General features: G+C 42.8%; 1 protein-coding gene across 1 annotated transcript in view; it reads right to left on the bottom strand.

Moving 5' to 3' along the window:
• Positions 1–15,938, bottom strand: part of lonp1 (lon peptidase 1, mitochondrial) — a 35,761-nt gene extending 19,823 nt beyond the window's left edge. Inside the window, exons 1-10 of the mRNA XM_038716902.1 lie at positions 15,348–15,938; positions 14,949–15,037; positions 14,392–14,511; positions 14,092–14,257; positions 12,659–12,772; positions 12,513–12,574; positions 9,426–9,555; positions 8,685–8,768; positions 8,399–8,467; positions 7,794–7,945 (exon numbers count right to left, since the gene is read on the bottom strand). Of these exons, the coding sequence (XP_038572830.1) occupies positions 7,794–7,945; positions 8,399–8,467; positions 8,685–8,768; positions 9,426–9,555; positions 12,513–12,574; positions 12,659–12,772; positions 14,092–14,257; positions 14,392–14,511; positions 14,949–15,037; positions 15,348–15,905 (1,544 nt within the window). The 5' untranslated portion in view covers positions 15,906–15,938. The remainder of the gene's footprint in view (positions 1–7,793; positions 7,946–8,398; positions 8,468–8,684; positions 8,769–9,425; positions 9,556–12,512; positions 12,575–12,658; positions 12,773–14,091; positions 14,258–14,391; positions 14,512–14,948; positions 15,038–15,347) is intronic.
• Between the last annotated feature and the right edge of the window lie 1,675 nt (positions 15,939–17,613).

Here is a 17,613-nt window from a genome sequence, read left to right as displayed (position 1 = left end):
TGACAGTGTTTCACACTCTTGGCTTACATTTTCCATGTTATCGGTCAGTGGCCAAGCCACAATAACATATGGTTTTACTGAATAAAGTAAATAGAATTTCTAAATAAATCTACCTAAATAACATTCATTTCTTGACTGGCCACTCTCTGCTGTCTCAAAAAAGACACCAATTGTGCTGTGTCAGTCACCATAGCTGTCCTAAGCTCTTTGAAAGGTTACGGGGCCAATGGTAGACTGGACAGATGGTTGCAATTCACAACCCTCACCACTAGATGCCACTAAATCTTACAAACTGAACCTTTAAAAGCTGCTGTAGTTTTGACATTAATTACCTGCAGGCGACTGTTACATAGGGCTGGGGCGATTCGTTGACTTAATCGATTATGTAAATACGTGGACACGTCGCTGCATCCGGTGTGGGATTATCCTGGACAAGCTCCAGCTACAAGACCGCGCCTTCGACCGTCTAAAGTTTGGAGTATTTCAGACAGACACTCAACAACGTGCTGCTCCGTGAGCTCTGTGAACTGGAAACCGCTTCACTGCAGCGCAACTGCTTTCCACGAATACGTAAAGCAGAACTAACATGTGAAACGAAAGTATCCCGCAGCACTTTGTCTAGACGGCAGCACCGCAAATCGTGTTTACTTTCTGTCGCCACACAAGCACGGCACATTATCAGCACAAGGACACGTAGTATTTCTTCATTGCCTTCATGTTAAAAGTAATTTCTGCCCCGCTGCTGTCATGGTAACGTAACGTTACACCTTGAGTCATGTAAAAATTGGCTACTGATACTCAATATTGAAATGAATCCATGTCAGAAACATTTAAAGTTTTAAGTAAAGTAGCTTAATTAATGTCTGTTGTTGTTATTATCACAACACATCAGTGACCTGGAAATTTGATTCATTTTAGGTTCAGGTTCATTATGACATCTATAAAGAGAGACTTCGCATTTAAAATTTAGAACTGAGAAATACACCTGCGATGGACTGGCGACCTGTCCGTCCAGGGTGTACCCCGCCTTGCACCCGATGTCAGCTGGGATTGGCTCCAGCCCCCCCGCGACCCTGTACGCAGGATAAGCGTTTGACGATGTATGGATGGATGAACTGAGAAATGCAAGGCAGTTCTTCTTCTCTGACATCATCACCAAAAACACTAATAATGCACGTGCCCTGTTTGCTACTGTCGACAGGCTAACCAACCCTCCTGTGTCTGTAGCCTCTGACCTTCTATCCACCAGGGCCTGCAATGAATTTGCCTCCTTCTTCACAGACAAAATTCAAACAGACAGCAATCACTGCCTCCATGTCAGTAACAGGATATGTCTTGTCCCTGTGTCCAATTCACAATTCATATAGCATGAGACAATTTGATTATATTAACCATAAAAACCTGGAGGACATAATACAACATCTGAAATCCACAATGACATGTGGAGTTCCCCAAGGCTCCATTCTGGAGCCTCTTTTGTTTTACATTTACATGCTTCCACTGAGATTATGAAAAACAACAAAATATGTTACCATAATTATGCAGATGACACACAGATTTACATAACCATTTCACCAAGGGACTATGATCCCATACGGGTGCTGAGTAACTGTATTGAGCAGGTCAACGATTGAATGTGCCAGAATTTTCTTCAATTGAAATAAAACTGAAGTTATTGTTTTTGGAGCCAGGGAGGAACGACTGAAAGTCAGTGCTCCGCTTCAATCTGTAATGTTAAGAACCACAAATCAAGACAGAAATCTTGGTGTAGTCATGGACTCAGACCTGAATCTGAGGAGCCACATTAAGACAATTACAAAGTCAGCCTACTATCACCTGAAGAATATATCACGGATTAAAGGACTTATGTCTCAGCAAGACCTGGAAAAACGTATCCATGCATTTATCTTCAGTCGATTCAACTACTGTAACAGTGTCCTTACAGGGCTCCCTAAGAAATCCATCAGACAGCTGCAGCTGATTCAGAACGCTGCTGCTCGAGTCCTCACTAAGACCACAAAGGTGGATCACATCACTCCAGTTCTGAGGTCTTTACATTGGCTTCCTTTATGTCAAAAAAATCATTTCACAATCCTGCTGTTAGTTTATAAAGCACTAAATGGTTTAGGGCCAAAATACATTTCTGATCTTCTGCTTTGTTACGAACCATCCAGACCTCTCAGGTCGTCTGGGGCAGGTTTGCTTTCTGTCCCCAGAGTCAAAACTAAACAAGGAGAAGCAGCGTTCAGTTATTATGCTCCGTATATTTGGAACAAACTCCCAGATAACTGCAGGTCTGCTGAAACTGTCAGTTCTTTTTTAAATTAAACTGAAATTTTTTTTACCATTGCCTTTAACTAGTAGATTGATAACTACACTGCACTGTAACATTTACTATTGTTTTCTTTTCTTTGTTTTTTGCTTTTTACCATTGCTTTTAATTAAATATTTACACGGTGAGAAATGAGTAGGTAACAGATAATGAGAGTGAGATTGAACAGAGTGAAGGAAGTGGTGTTAAATCTCACGCCTGAGTGATTTGCAGGAACCTCTGTCCACCTGTAAACGTGCAGGTGGGTCCAGAGTATACCTGGATGAAAGTGGCCTGCGGACAGACATGTCCTGGTTTCTCTGTAGTGTCCGAGGGTTTTGGAGTTTCAGTGGACCCAAAGATTGCTATGGACCTGAGTACAGACTAGCTAGAGTGAGTAGATTAAGTGTACTTCTCTTCTGTTTATTCTCTTTTCAAAATAATTGTAACTCAATTATTTGCTCAACCCCTCAGCCTGTTTTTACTTTTCATTCAACTCTTTTAACCCTGATTGTAAAAACTGCACTGTAACTTTTATTTTTTTAATGTGTATTTTTTTTATTTTCCTATTGTTGCTTTTAAACTTTTTTATATTTCCCTGTTGCTTTTATGTTTTATGTAAAGCACTTTGAATTACCTCGTTGTTGAAATGTGCTATACAAATAAACTTGCCTTGCCTTAAGATTTGCTGCTATTGTCATTATTCTAATGTGCTTCATCAGGATGACATGTTTTTGATATTTATTTTGGATAAATTGGTATTTTAAATAGAGTAATAGGCAACTTTTCTTTTTTTAGAATAAACAAAATTAGTCGTTAGATTTATCGAAAAAATAATCGTTAGATTAATCGACTTGAAAAATAATATATATGTACAGCCCTACTGTTACACTTTACTATTGTTTATACTAGAGGAAATCTCATGAATCTCCTCAATACATTTTGTTACTCTAAATTTTTGCACAGGTGGAAATACACTATATGGTCAAATGTACTTGGACACCTAAACATTACTTTTATGACAGAGTCAGAGTCGCAGTTTAACACACTTCTCTGCCCTTCTTTTTCAGCAGTTACCCACCCAAAACCCTACGCAGAGTCGCAGTCTAACACACTTCTCTGCTCCTCCATTTCAGGAGTTACTTAGTGAAAATCCTATAGTGACGGTGTCTGTCCCCGACCATCGAAATTATTTAAAAAGGTAAACAGAAGAGGAGCTGTGCATAAAAACCTCATAAAAATTAAAACCACAAGAGCAATAGTGCAAATGAATAGGAGAGTTAAATGTGGACTCTTAAACATCAGATCTCTCTCTTCTAAAGGTGTACTAGTAAATGAACTAATATGAGATTATGATATTGATTTATTTTGTCTTACTGAAACCTGGCTGGGTGATGAGAATATGTTAGCCTAAATGAATCCACCCCTCCCAGTCATATTAATACTCACATTCCTCGAGGTACAGGCCGAGGAGGTGGAGTTGCAGCTATCTTCGACTCTAGCCTACTAATCAGCTCTAAACCTAAACCAAACTATAACTCATTTGAAAGCCTTGTTCTTAGTCTTTCGCACCCAAGTTGGAAATCACTGCAACCAATTCTCTCGTTATAGTGTACCGAGCACCTGGCCCGTACTCTGAATTCTTATCTGAATTTACAGAGTTTTTGTCAACTTTAGTCCTTAAAACAGACAAAGTTATTATTGTAGGGGATTTTAGTATTCATGTGGATGTTGAGAATGACAGCTTTAGTACTGCGTTTATCTCTCTGTTAGATTCCATTGGCTTCTCTCAGAGTGTTCATGAACCGACTCACTGTTTTAACCACACCCTCGACCTTGTTTTGGTGTATGGTATTGAACATTTAGTGGTGTTCCCACAGAATCCCTCTTTATCCGACCACTGTTTGATAACTTTTGAGTTTGTATTGCTGAACTACTCGCCATTGGGCAAAACTTTCTATACAAGATGTCTGTCTGATAGTGCTGTAGCTAAATTTAAGGATGCGATTCCATCAGCTCTAAATACATTATCTAGTCACAAAGTAATGGAGGACTCCTATGCTAGTTTCAGTCCCTCCCAAATCGATCATCTTGTTGATAGTGCTGCAGGCTCGCTGCGAATGACACTCGACTCTGTAGCCCCTCTAAAAAAGAAAATACTAAAACAAAGACGGTTAGCTCCATGGTATAATACTGAAACTCGCAAATTAAAGCAAATATCGCGGAAACTTGAGAGGAATTGGCGTTCCACCAAAGTGGAAAATTCTCGTTTAATTTGGCAAGATAGTCTTAAAACTTATAGGAAGGCCCTCCGTAATGCTAGAGCAGCGTACTACTCGTCATTAATAGAGGAAAATAGGAACAACCCAAAGTTTCTTTTCAGCACTGTAGCCAGGCTGACAGAGAGTCACAGCTCTATTGAGCCAAGTATTCCCATAGCTCTCAGTAGTTACGATTTCATGAGCTTCTTTAATGATAAAATTCTAGCTATTAGAGACAAAATTCACCAAGACCTGCCCTCAACTGGCACAGACTTATCTCTTAACTCAGGAACCTTAGAAACAGCTGTAGAACCAGATACATGTTTAGACTGTTTTGCTTCCCTCAATCTTTACCAACTAACTTCAATAATTTCTTCATCTAAACCATCAACCTGCCTCTTAGACCCCATCCCGACTAGGCTGCTTAAAGATGTTTTACCCTTAGTCAGCACCTCTATACTAGATATGATCAATCTATCTTTATCAACAGGCTATGTACCACAGTACTTTAAAGTAGCTGTAATTAAACCTCTTCTGAAAAAGCCCAAACTTGATCCGGATGTTTTAGCCAACTACAGACCTATATCTAACCTTCCATTTCTCTCTAAGGTTCTGGAGAAAGCAGTTGCTAAACAGCTGTGTGACTTTCTACAGAGCAATAGTTTATTTGAGGATTTTCAGTCAGGATTTAGAGCTCATCATAGCACAGAGACAGCACTGGTGAAAATTACTAACGACCTCCTTATTGCATCAGACAAAGGACTTGTCTCTGTACTGGTTTTATTAGATCTTAGTGCTGCATTTGATACCATTGACCATCACATCCTATTGCAGAGACTGGAATACTTCATTGGCATTAAAGGAACCGCTCTAAGCTGGTTTAAGTCCTATTTATCAGATCGATTTCAGTTTGTACATGTTAACGATGAGTCCTCCATGCACGCCAAAGTTAGTCATGGAGTTCCTCAAGGATCTGTCCTCGGACCAATCCTCTTCACTTTATATATGCTTCCTTTAGGCAATATTATCAGGAAACATTCCATAAGCTTTCATTGTTATGCAGATGATACTCAGTTATATCTATCGATCAAGCCAGATGAAACTCATCAGTTAGCTAAACTTCAAATGTGCCTTCAGGATGTTAAAACCTGGATGACCTGTAATTTTCTCATGTTAAACTCAGATAAAACTGAAGTTATTGTTCTGGGGCCTAAGCACCTCCGTGACGCATTATCTAAAGATATAGTTTCCCTGGATGGCATCGCCCTGGCCTCCAGCACCACTGTGAGGAATCTTGGAGTTATCTTTGATCAGGACAAATTTCAAGGACCGCCTTTTTTCACCTACGGAATATTGCGAAAATCAGGAACATCCTGTCTAAAAATGATGCAGAAAAACTAGTCCATGCATTTGTTACTTCTAGGCTGGATTACTGCAATTCCTTATTATCAGGCTGCTCGAAAAAGTCCATTAAGACTCTTCAGCTGATCCAGAATGCTGCAGCACGTGTTCTGACAGGAACCAGGAAAAGAGATCACATTTCTCCTGTTTTAGCTTCTTTGCATTGGCTTCCAGTAAAATCCAGAATAGAATTTAAAATCATTCTTCTTACCTACAAAGCTCTTAATGGTCAGGCACCATCTTATCTTAAAGAGCTCATAGTACCTTACTACCCCACCAGAGCACTGCGCTCCCAGAATGCAGGGTTACTTGTGGTTCCTAGAGTCTCCAAAAGTAGACTAGGAGCCAGAGCGTTCAGCTATCAAGCTCCTCTCCTGTGGAACCAGGTTCCAGTTTGGGTTCAGGAGGCAGACACCATCTCCACATTTAAGAGTAGGCTTAAGACTTTCCTCTTTGATAAAGCTTATAGTTAGGGCTGGCTCAGGTGAGTCCTGAACCATCCCTTAGTTATGCTGCTATAGGCCTAGACTGCCGGGGGATTTCCCATGATGCACTGAGCTCCTCTCTCCTCTACTTTCTCTCCCTCTGTATGCAACCTCATCCCATTATTGCATGTTACTAACACAACTTCTCCCCTTTCTGGTAGTCTTGTGCTTTCTCGTCTCTCTCCTCTCTCCTCCTATCACTTCCTGCAGGTTTTCTGGCTCTGGAGCTGTGGAGTCTGGATCTGTGGCTGCGGGTCACCTGCTGCCCCCGTGTTCCTGCTCGACACCCTCTGCTGCAACAACTATTGTTGCTAGTCTTATTGTTATTATAATCATTAACATTACGATTGTTACCATTAACACTATTATAAATATCTGTACCATTTTTCATTTAGTCTATAGCAACATCACCTTCACTGTGTGTACCTCTGTGTGTATATTGTGTAGGCTGCCTCTCTCCTTACATCTCTCCCCCCCCCCCCCTTCACCCCCAACCGGTGGAGGCAGATGGCCGCCCACCCTGAGCCATGGTTCTGCTCAAGGTTTCTGCCTCTTAAAAGGAAGTTTTTCCTTGCCTCTGTCTCCTAGTGCTTGCTCTTGGTGGGAACTGTTGGGCTTCTGTAAATATCATCACAGAGTACGGTCTAGACCTGCTCTTTTATGAAAAGCGCTGTGAGATAACTGTTGTTGTGATTTGGCGCTATATACATAAAATTGAATTGAATTGACATCCCATTCTAAATCCATAGGCATTAATATGCAGTTGGCACCCCCTTTGCAGTTGTAACAGCTTCCACTCTTCAGGGAAGGCTTTGGAGTTTGTCTGTGGGGATTTTTGCCCATTCATCAAGAAGAGCATTTGTGAGGTCAGACACTGATGTTGGATGAGAGGGCCTGGCTCAGAATCTCCATTCTAGTTCATCCCAAAGGTGTTGGACAGGGTTGAGGTCAGGGCTCTGTGCGGGCCAGTCAAGTTCTTCCACACCAAACTGGGAGAACCATACGTATGCGGTAGCATTAAGATTTCCCCTAACAATGAAAAAACAGCCGCCCCCAAAAGTATAGTTAGGTAACAGTATTGGGACAGGGGTGTCCCAGTATTTTTGTCCCTATAGTATAAGTGAGGCTGAATATGGCACTAGAAAGAAAAAAGTTCTAGGGGTCATCATGACATTTGAAATAATTTTCCAGAGTTCACGAATACCTAAACTAAATTTCATGCCACTCTGTTCAGTAGTCGAGATAAGTTGTTCTGGACTCAAGTGTCTGTCAATCCAACAAAGTGACGTCATAAAGGCCCTCCCTGTCTAGCGGGACAAGAAATACAAGACCAACTTGAACTCTGAAGAGTGGTTGTCCAGCAGTCCCAGTTTGTTGAGTTCTTCGTTGATGACGTCCATTATGTGCTGAGGGACAGTCCTATCTTTGAGTCTCTCTCTAAACTTCTCCTCGATAGCTTCTTTGTCCTCTTTTTCCAGACCCAGCTCCTAAAAACCCACAAAACCAACAAAAGTTTCAGCCGTGGGAATCACAGCACAGCTGATGTAAAGATACGATCACCTCACTGTATGTTACCTACAATAATGTCATCACTTGTAGGTGAGTCTGTGATATGCAGTATTTTGCAATCATATTAGTGACAGTAATATGACAGTAATATAAAAGATCCTGACACATTATGGGGATGGATGGTAAACATGGGTGCCATTTTATGTAATCCAGCCCTGCAATAAATACCACCTATAGCAGGGTCGTTTGATGGAATATGTGATGGTCCACGCTGGATTAGTTTAACTGGTGTGACATACAGGAAAAGTGCTAAATTCTAAAGTCTTAACCGATTTTTCACTGCTGCTGCAAAGCCCCATAGAGTTTGAGAGACGAGTGTTTTGCTGACAGACGCAGTACAGAGAGAGATCAGAGGACATATTCTGTAGTACCTTCTTTATGATCTTGAGCTGCTCCTGTAGCAGGTACTTCCTGTGAGTCTGTTTGATCTTCTCTTCCACCTGTGAGCGGAGCAGGGAGACATGTGAGCGGAGCAGGGAGACATGTGAGCGGAGCAAGGGGACGGGTGAGAGGAGGAGCAGGGGGACGGGTGAGAGGAGGAGCAGGGGGACGAGTGAGAGGAGGAGCAGGGGGACGGGTGAGAGGAGCAGGGGGACGGGTGAGAGGAGCAGGGAAACAGGTATGTATGTTACTGTATGTTTGGTGACCCCCTCTGACCTCTCGGCCCAGTCGCTGCTGCAGTTTACTCAGCTCATACTCCTTCTTTAGCAGAGACAGAGCCTTGTAGAGACGCTTTGGGATCTGCAGACAAAGCAAACACCTTTCAAAGGTCAGTACACTATAAACTTTTTTTACATTGTACAGCTTTAATGGAAGCTAAATATAAGGATATCAACATTTTGAAATACTTAGGGAAGCTGTTCTCTATCAGAGGTGGGAAATTCTACATGGCAATGGCGCCACATGCAGATTCAGAAGCTAGTAGCTCTTTCAAACTGCTACATTTTTGTTTTTCATGGTTTTTTTCCCCAGCTTTATTGCTGAATCATGTATTACCTATGACAGAAATACAGTCATCTGAAGCCGGCGTTTGGATTAAAGGGCAGCAGAACTGCTCCAAGCTGACAGCACAGGACTCAGAGGAGGAGGACTCTCTTCCATTGATCATGCTTGGCGCGTCAACGCAGTCAGAAAGGACACCGTTTCCCAAATATTCAATTTATTTATATGCTACACAATGTTGATGTGCTTTAACTGTATATACAGCATCTTTCAGTTTAAGAGAATGCTGAGGACCAACTGTTTGGTTTGGCATATGAATGTCTGAGAAGTTCCCCACCTCAGTTAAAGAGCGGCAAACAGCCACTTCCCTGAGCTTTTATGTAGGAATCTTCCAAGAGCATCTCCCACTCAGTGGACGAGACAACAAAACAGGTATTAAGCACGCAGACTGCTCACACTGGTCTCCTCCAGGACGTCCTGTAGTTCATGTGACTCTGCTCCTGTCAGAGCAGCTCCCATGTCGCTGAGGTAGATGGGATTATCAACCACTCTCTGACCAGCCTGCATCATCTGGAGGACCGACTCTCTGACAAACACAAAGAAGCCCATTTAAGAACAGATCTATTTCACCATCACTACATTTGCATTTATTCCTGAGCCTGCTGGTCTGAGACTAAATCAAACTCTGACTTTAATGTGAAACAGTTGTCCTTATTCACAGAATAAAACTAGAATGCACTTCCAGTCTTTTTCAGATGCTGCCTTATGGAATCACATGGTAACTTTCAGCAGACAAGTGTTGTCAATGTAAGTCGCAAATACCAAATATATTTTAAAAAGTATTTATGAGAATGACTGGCAGCGAGTGAATCTGAAGACTTAAGATTAGAAAATTAGAATCACACACACTATATTTTATCAGCCAGCTGTCTCCACCAACTTGGTATAATCAGTCATCACTGAAGCAGGGGGGTGGCTGTGGCTCAGGAGGTAGAGCGGGTTGCCCGTTAATCGGAAGGTTGGCGGTTCCTCGGCTCCTCCAGGCTGCATGTCGAAGTGTCCTGAATTGCTTCTGGCGGCTGTTCCACCAGTGTATGAATGTGTGCGAATGTTAGTTTCTGTTTGAGCACTTAGGCTCAGTGAGTGAATGGTGAATGCGATGTAGTGTAAAAGCGCTTTGAGTGGTCGAAAAGACTAGTGATCACAGAATAAAAGTGAACCACCGCATCACCTGACGATATTAAGGATCAACACTGTTCCTGTAACGCTCGGTAGGTCTCTGTTCACTATTACAAATCATTAAAAGATAAAGCAGTAGGCTTATGTCACGTTACATTCAGTAGAAAGTTAGCAGGAGGGGTCAATTGGCTAACAGTTGTATGTGTGTCCCCACCTTTATGATGTTGCCTAGAGAGGCACTGGCTGTCGGTAGGGAGGAAGACATTTTAAGTAATTCATTTCAGATGCTCAGTCTACAGTGGGTACGGAAAGTATTCAGACCCCTTTAAATTTTTCACTCTTTGTTTCATTGCAGCCATTTTCCAAAAATCTAAAAAGTTCATTTTATTTCTCAGTAATGTACACTCAGCACCCCATCTTGACAGAAAAAAACAGAAATGTAGAAATTTGCAAATTTATTAAAAAAGAAAAACTGAAATATCACATGGTCATAAGTATTCAGACCCTTTGCCGTGACACTCATATTTAACTCAGGTGCTGTCTATTTCTTCTGATCATCCTTGAGATGGTTCTACACCTTCATTTGAGTCCAGCTGTGTTTGATTATACTGATTGGACTTGATTAGGAAAGCCACACACCTGTCTATATAAGACCTTACAGCTCACAGTGCATGTCAGAGCAAATGAGAATCATGAGGTCAAAGGAACTGCCTGAAGAGCTCAGAGACAGAATTGTGGCAAGGCACAGATCTGGCCAAGGTTACAAAAAAATTTCTTCTGCACTTAAGGTTCCTAAGAGCACAGTGGCCTCCATAATCCTCAAATGGAAGACGTTTGGGACGACCAGAACCCTTCCTAGAGCTGGCCGTCCGGCCAAACTGAGCTATCGGGGGAGAAGAGCCTTGGTGAGAGAGGTAAAGAAGAACCCAAAGGTCACTGTGGCTGAGTTTCAGAGATGCAGTCGGGAGATGGGAGAAAGTTGTAGTAAGTCAACCATCACTGCAGCAATCCACCAGTCGGGGCTTTATGGCAGAGTGGCCCGACGGAAGCCTCTCCTCAGTGCAAGACACATGAAAGCCCGCATGGAGTTTGCTAAAAAAAACACCTGAAGGACTCCAAGATGGTGATAAATAAGATCCTCTGGTCTGATGAGACCAAGATAGAACTTTTTGGCCTTAATTCTAAGCGGTATGTGTGGAGAACACCAGGCACTGCTCATCACCTGTCCAATACAGTCTCAACAGTGAAGCATGGTGGTGGCAGCATCATGCTGTGGGGGTGTTTTTCAGCTGCAGGGACAGGACGACTGGTTGCAATCGAGGGAAAGATGAATGCGGCCAAGTACAGGGATATCCTGGACGAAAACCTTTTCCAGAGTGCTCTGGACCTCAGACTGGGCCGAAGGTTTACCCTCCAACAAGACAATGACCCTAAGCACACCGCTAAAATAACGAAGGAGTGGCTTCACAACAACTCCGTGGCTGTTCTTGAATGGCCCAGCCAGAGCCCTGACTTAAACCCAATTGAGCATCTCTGGAGAGACCTAAATATGGCTGTCCACCAACGTTTACCATCCAACCTGATAGAACTGGAGAGGATCTGCAAGGAGGAATGGCAGAGGATACCCAAATCTAGATGTGAAAAACTTGTTGCATCTTTCCCAAAACGACTCATGGCTGTATTAGATCAAAAGGGTGCTTCTACTAAATACTGAGCAAAGGGTCTGAATACTTATGACCATGTGATATTTCAGTTTTTCTTTTTTAATACATTTGCAAAAGTTTCTACATTTCTGTTTTTTTCTGTCAAGATGGGGTGCTGAGTGCACATTACTGAGAAATAAAATGAACTTTTTTGATTTTTGGAAAATGGCTGCAATGAAACAAAGAGTGAAAAATTTAAAGGGGTCTGAATACTTTCCGTACCCACTGTACTCTTGAACGGATTTCACACTGATGTCCAATGCTGTATTTCACTGTTAAATAAACCCACTGCTTACACCACACTATGCACCATGTTCCATCCATCATCGTATCATAACTATAGAAGCCTGGAGACTCTGCATGAATGTGCACAGGTCCATCCTCAACCAACCATGTGGTGGTTATTCAGGTAAAGAAAATATTTAATTAACATGATGTAAAGATCTTAACCCTGAAATTAAAGTGGAATTTAGGATGTCTTAAGGAGATGCAAAACACTACAGAACACTAATAAAGTGATGCAGGTTGTATTTTTTAACAAACATATCAAAAGTGCTTGACTAGCTGTACATAGGCATATGGGCTAAGTGTCAACTGAATGTTTATGATGTAAATAAGTACCAAAACAAATATAGGCTAATAGAATGTGGTCCGGACTGACCTGTAGAGGGGGTTGAGTGCAATGATGTCCCTGATGGTCTTCACTATCTCTGCTGTCAGCGCCTGCAGGACGGACACACGAACACACACCACTGAGACTTGCTACCACACCATACTGTGCTATCTATTTTAATGTATGTTTTGTACCTTGACCTCTTCTGTGACAGTGAACTGCTCATGTTGAACATTGTCCACTTCGACCATCAGGATATTGGAGGAGGGCAGCGGCTGGAGCTCTGGACTCAGGTGTGCTTCTGAAATCTGACCAACAACACAGTTAAAATCACTTTCATCAACATGAAAATGAATATAAACTACAACTACAAATGCTTATACTGCCACCACAGATGAACTAATGACGATGATAGATGTCATAACAGAATACATGAGAGGCCATAGATGGATTAACCCATTTGGGGACCACAGGGCAAACAATTGTAGGGCTCGTTGTAATGCTTCCAGCCCACCTACCGCCCTCGTTGCATTTTCTATGTACCTCATGGCCTCCAAGTTTCCATTAAGTACATAAATCACTGCAGTCTGCAGAGTGCTACGGGAAAGATGTAGCAAAAATCCAGAGAGGAAGAAAAGAGTCATCTGATTGGCTGGACTGCAGCAGGGGGTGCAACATTGTTTCTGCTGGCAACATCCTTAAAAACTTTTTTCCCCACTTTACACAAACGTTTAATACTGACATCTTAGAACATGACTGCCCCATAGTGTACAGATTAGAGCAAATGATTTAAAGCAAGTGAAATAAACAAAATAATAAATAAAAAGTGATACTGTTTGTAAAGGTGTGAGAGGGATTACTTAAATACAATTATTTTAAACGCTTCAAAAACAAGAGATCTGCATTAATAATATTTTGCATTCAGTACATTAATATCTGTGGTCATGTTCTCAGTCTCATGCTTCAGTAACAACAAATATCACATCAACCACACTCCAAGAGGACCCTGAACTAAAAATGAAAACTAGCGTTGATGTTTGATTTGAAACCTGCTGTTTAACACACAGCTTTTAAGTTGTTTCTTTTATGTATTTGATGTTATCATGATAATTCATGTGATGGTTATCTTTTCTTCAATCATATCATTATTAGAACTCTTAAGATATGTTGCTAGTAAAAGGTGTTTGCTTGAGCCAGGTGAAGGGTGAGCAGGGTGGTCCCACCTCCTCCTCCTTTTCAGCCAAGAAAAAACCTGCTAGTGTCAATTCTCTAACAAATTTGCAATTAATCAAATTACCAAAACTAGCCAACATCGATGAACCTGGTACTTTCGGGGCTACTGGGGACCTTAGGCACCAGTGCAGTTGTCCACTTTGCCTAGTTGCTATTCCAGCCTTGGGTTCTTCAATTTGTGTTTCAGATCATTCACTGTGTCCCAGTGTTTACTGAAGCCAACTCAGTGTGTGCTGACTCAGTACCAACTGAAGAGGAACTGGTTCAAAAAATGGTGAAGGTGTTGATTGGCAGCATGTCCTGCTTAGATGTGTCTGAGTAATGCTTCAGATCTACTGACTGACAGCATGTGTAGATGGCTACAGGTGTGGCAGGTGAGGGCCCCGTTACAGACCTTGTCCTCCAGCTGCTCTGACAGAGAACCCGGTTGGTCCTTGCGGCTGCGTTTGGCTTTGCGTCTCGGTGGAGGTTTAGGTTGGGACTCTGCCTCAGACTCTGACCACAGAGGGGACGTCGCTGCTTCCTCGGGCTCCACCTCCAGCTGTCTTGTGATCCGGATCCTGACACACCACAGAATACATACACCAGAGGTCTACAAAAGGAAACAGGCAGCAGTGTGCCACAGAGAGCAGAGTCTACAGACTTTCACTATGCCTTTTCCCCGATGTTCGGCCCACCAGCAGCTGTTTCTAACCTGCGGTGTCCCATGACGATCATCCTCAGCTTGTCTCCCAGGTCCTGCATCTCGTGAATCTGAACAAAGGTCCCTGTAGAGTAGATGGCATCTAGAGACTCCACCACATCTGACTCATTACTGCATGAGACATAAACACTCATTACTACCAACACACAGACATGGACAGCAGACAGCATGTCCAGCACATTTGACACACTGCCCTATAAAGTAGATCACATCAGACACAGATGATGGTGTTTTACCACCAACTGAGACATTTTAAACTGATCTGCAGAAAAAACACTCTGTTGTGTAGAACAATATTTTATGAAGACCTCAAATAAAGCCCCACTGCTCTCAGCAACAAATACATTGCATTTCTGGAAGCTGTTTCAAAATAAAGGTCTCTATTGGCACACCGAGCAGCTTTACATCATGTTTTATGAATCAAGTAAAAGCCAGGGACAGTAAGATCAGTGCATGTAAGCACACAGTCAAGGAGTACAGCTGTCCTTCTCAGGTCTGGATCAACATGACCAACAGTGATTCTAGCAGGAGTAAGTCTTCAGACTTACTTATCATCTCTCTTCAGGAAGACTCCGGCATACGGCTGAGCCAGACGAACCTTCCTCCTCAACAGCTCCATCAATGCTTTGTTCTTCACCTGACAGAAAGACAGAAACACACCACACACACTCAGCACATAGAAACACATAATAGTACCCTGAGAGTGTTGGTCTTTGGTTGAAACATCAGTTTACCCCTGTATGTTCTGTAACCATTCCCTGTGCAGGGTTTCTAAAGGAAATTACCCCACAGGAGTTTGAGGATTGTTTAATGTACTGATTAAATAAAGCATCAAATGGAGTTAGTACACTTAACCAATCAGCTATACAGTCAGTGCCGTAGATAATGTGGAGACTGATGTTACCCGTCGAAACAGGGCAGGAAATGTAAGGTTGCATCATCCTCACCTCTATGATCTTGATGAAGCGGGGGAACACTGGGTTCCTGCTCACAGCGATCAGGGGCACGTTGGGAAATACCTCTGGAACTATCATTGGGGTGAGAGCCGTCATCTGAGGTCCGTTGTACGGCACTCCCCCATCTCCCCCAGACTCTTCCCCCCCGGATCCTGCGTTGTCTCCGCCGTCCTCCCCCGAGAAGCCTGCGCCACTGGCCCGGTTCCCGAACATTCTGTCCTGAATGGTGTCGGGTCGCGAGGTCGGTGTGAGGAGACCGGGTTGGCCGCGGAGAACGGCCCCGGCCCGCATCCACCGGTGCGGTCTGGCGGTCAGCCTGCAGCCAGCTGTCATTGCTGTGCTGACTGGAATGTTAGAGGAGCGGTGGGCGCATGTTTTATGTGGGGTCCCTGTGCCGGTGTAGAACCGTGGGGGCTGGAGCCGGCTCACGGCTGATGTGTCGGTCAGGGGGGGGCGGCGGAACAACCCGGGCCAGTTTGGTTTTACAACAAGGGCCGAATTTCTGGGTAGCTGTCTTGCTGCACCGAGCATCTTCATGCAGGCAGCCATGTTGATCTGGAGCTTTCTAAAGCACGTGACCGCGCTTTTTCCGTCAATGTTTGATGACGTAGCAATAACTGTTAGCGAAGGGAATCTCGGCTCTTTGAAGGGAACCGGATATTATGACCAAGTCCTTTCCGAGCCGGCTCTCTCGGCTTTGTTTAGTACCACCTCAGCTGGCCACTGCCCAAGTTATACAAGAATCCTGGTTGTATAAAAAAAATAACCCTGCTAATGAAAATGAAATAGTATGGGTAATAATAAATAATTACACAACTCTATACATACACATACTGTAGTAAAAGGAATTAGTAGGCCTATTATTGTAATCCTGGGATGCTCAACAAATTTTAGCCATATTTTAACATGTCTTAAGTCACTTTTTTGAATATTTTAAATGTAAACACTCGAAGATAGCTTTTCTTGGTGAAAACCACTAGATTGGACATTTTCATGAACTTGGTGGAAGGGGGTAGCATGGGCCATGGAGAAACCTTTTTTATGAACTGGAAGATGGTAAATGTAAATGCTCTTTATTTGTATAGTGCCTTTCTAGTCTTTTCAACCACTCAAAGCACTTTTACGCTACATCTGCATTCACACCTACCATGAGCCTAAGCGCTACAGAAACTATCATTCACCCCTACATGGGTATCACCTGTAGCTAATGGAGATGAACCGTTCTGGAAATGTGAAATAAAGTTGGTCCCGAACAGAGTTGTCTCTGCCGTATTTATTCTGAGGTACAAGTCATACAGAGTCTACAGGAGAGTACAAAGGAAAGAGAAGTGTGTAAGTGTTTTATAGAGCTGTGGAGTGTGGTTGTTTTTAGCATCTGTTTCTGTGAGGAAAAAGGAGTACGAGTGGTAACTGCTAAAACAATGAGTTACAAACAGGAACTTTGTCTGGTACCTGTCCGGCCGGATTGGGCCCTGGGTCATCAGCGTGAATAAGAAAAGAGAAGTAGGAAAGTACCAAGGATGCCGTAGTGGAGAACACTGAACTGACGGTGACATCAGTGAAGTACATTTTGATACATGAATGTCATCAAACAGTATGACAAACATAAATGTAAATGCTCCGTACTTGTATAGCGCCTTTCTAGTGTTTTCGACCACTCAAAGCGCTTTTACACTACATCTGCATTCACCAGTCAAACACATTCATACACTGAGCCTAAGTGCTCAAACAGAAACTAACATTCACACACATTCATACACTGGTGGAACAGCCGCCAGGGGCAATACGGGGTTCAGTATCTTGCCCAATAATACTTCTGCATGCAGACTAGGGTACCCTAGGCTCAAACCAATAACCTTCTGATAAGTGGATGACCGCTCTGCACCCTGAGCTACAGCCGCCCCAAAACAACCCATATCCAAATCATGGGGCATACACAAATTATTTTTCACCTTCAATAAATGGGAATGACCAGTCAGTGGTGATGGTAAATATATTCAATTGAAGCAATAAATTGCTTAAGTGGTATGACAAAGGATGTTCAGAATGGGTCATATGCAGTCAAACATCTACCAGAACTGCTCAAGTAACATCTAATAGTTACATGCATGCTATGTGGCAATGTACACCTGTTCAAAAGTTCTGGCAGAAGATATGTGAAGACCAAGACCTATCGATATGGCTAAGTTACCCCGTCCCAGTTTCCCCATCACTCTGCGTGTTGGGAGACCTAAAGCCGTTTTTCCATTACCAGTAC

This window comes from Micropterus salmoides, unplaced genomic scaffold (assembly GCF_014851395.1).
Source record: "Micropterus salmoides isolate LMB-PRFRI ecotype aquatic unplaced genomic scaffold, ASM1485139v1 Ms_hic_scaffold_13, whole genome shotgun sequence".
Lineage (NCBI taxonomy): Eukaryota > Metazoa > Chordata > Actinopteri > Centrarchiformes > Centrarchidae > Micropterus > Micropterus salmoides.
Note: the sequence above shows the minus strand (reverse complement) of the source record. Positions and strands in the feature narration are given on the sequence as shown.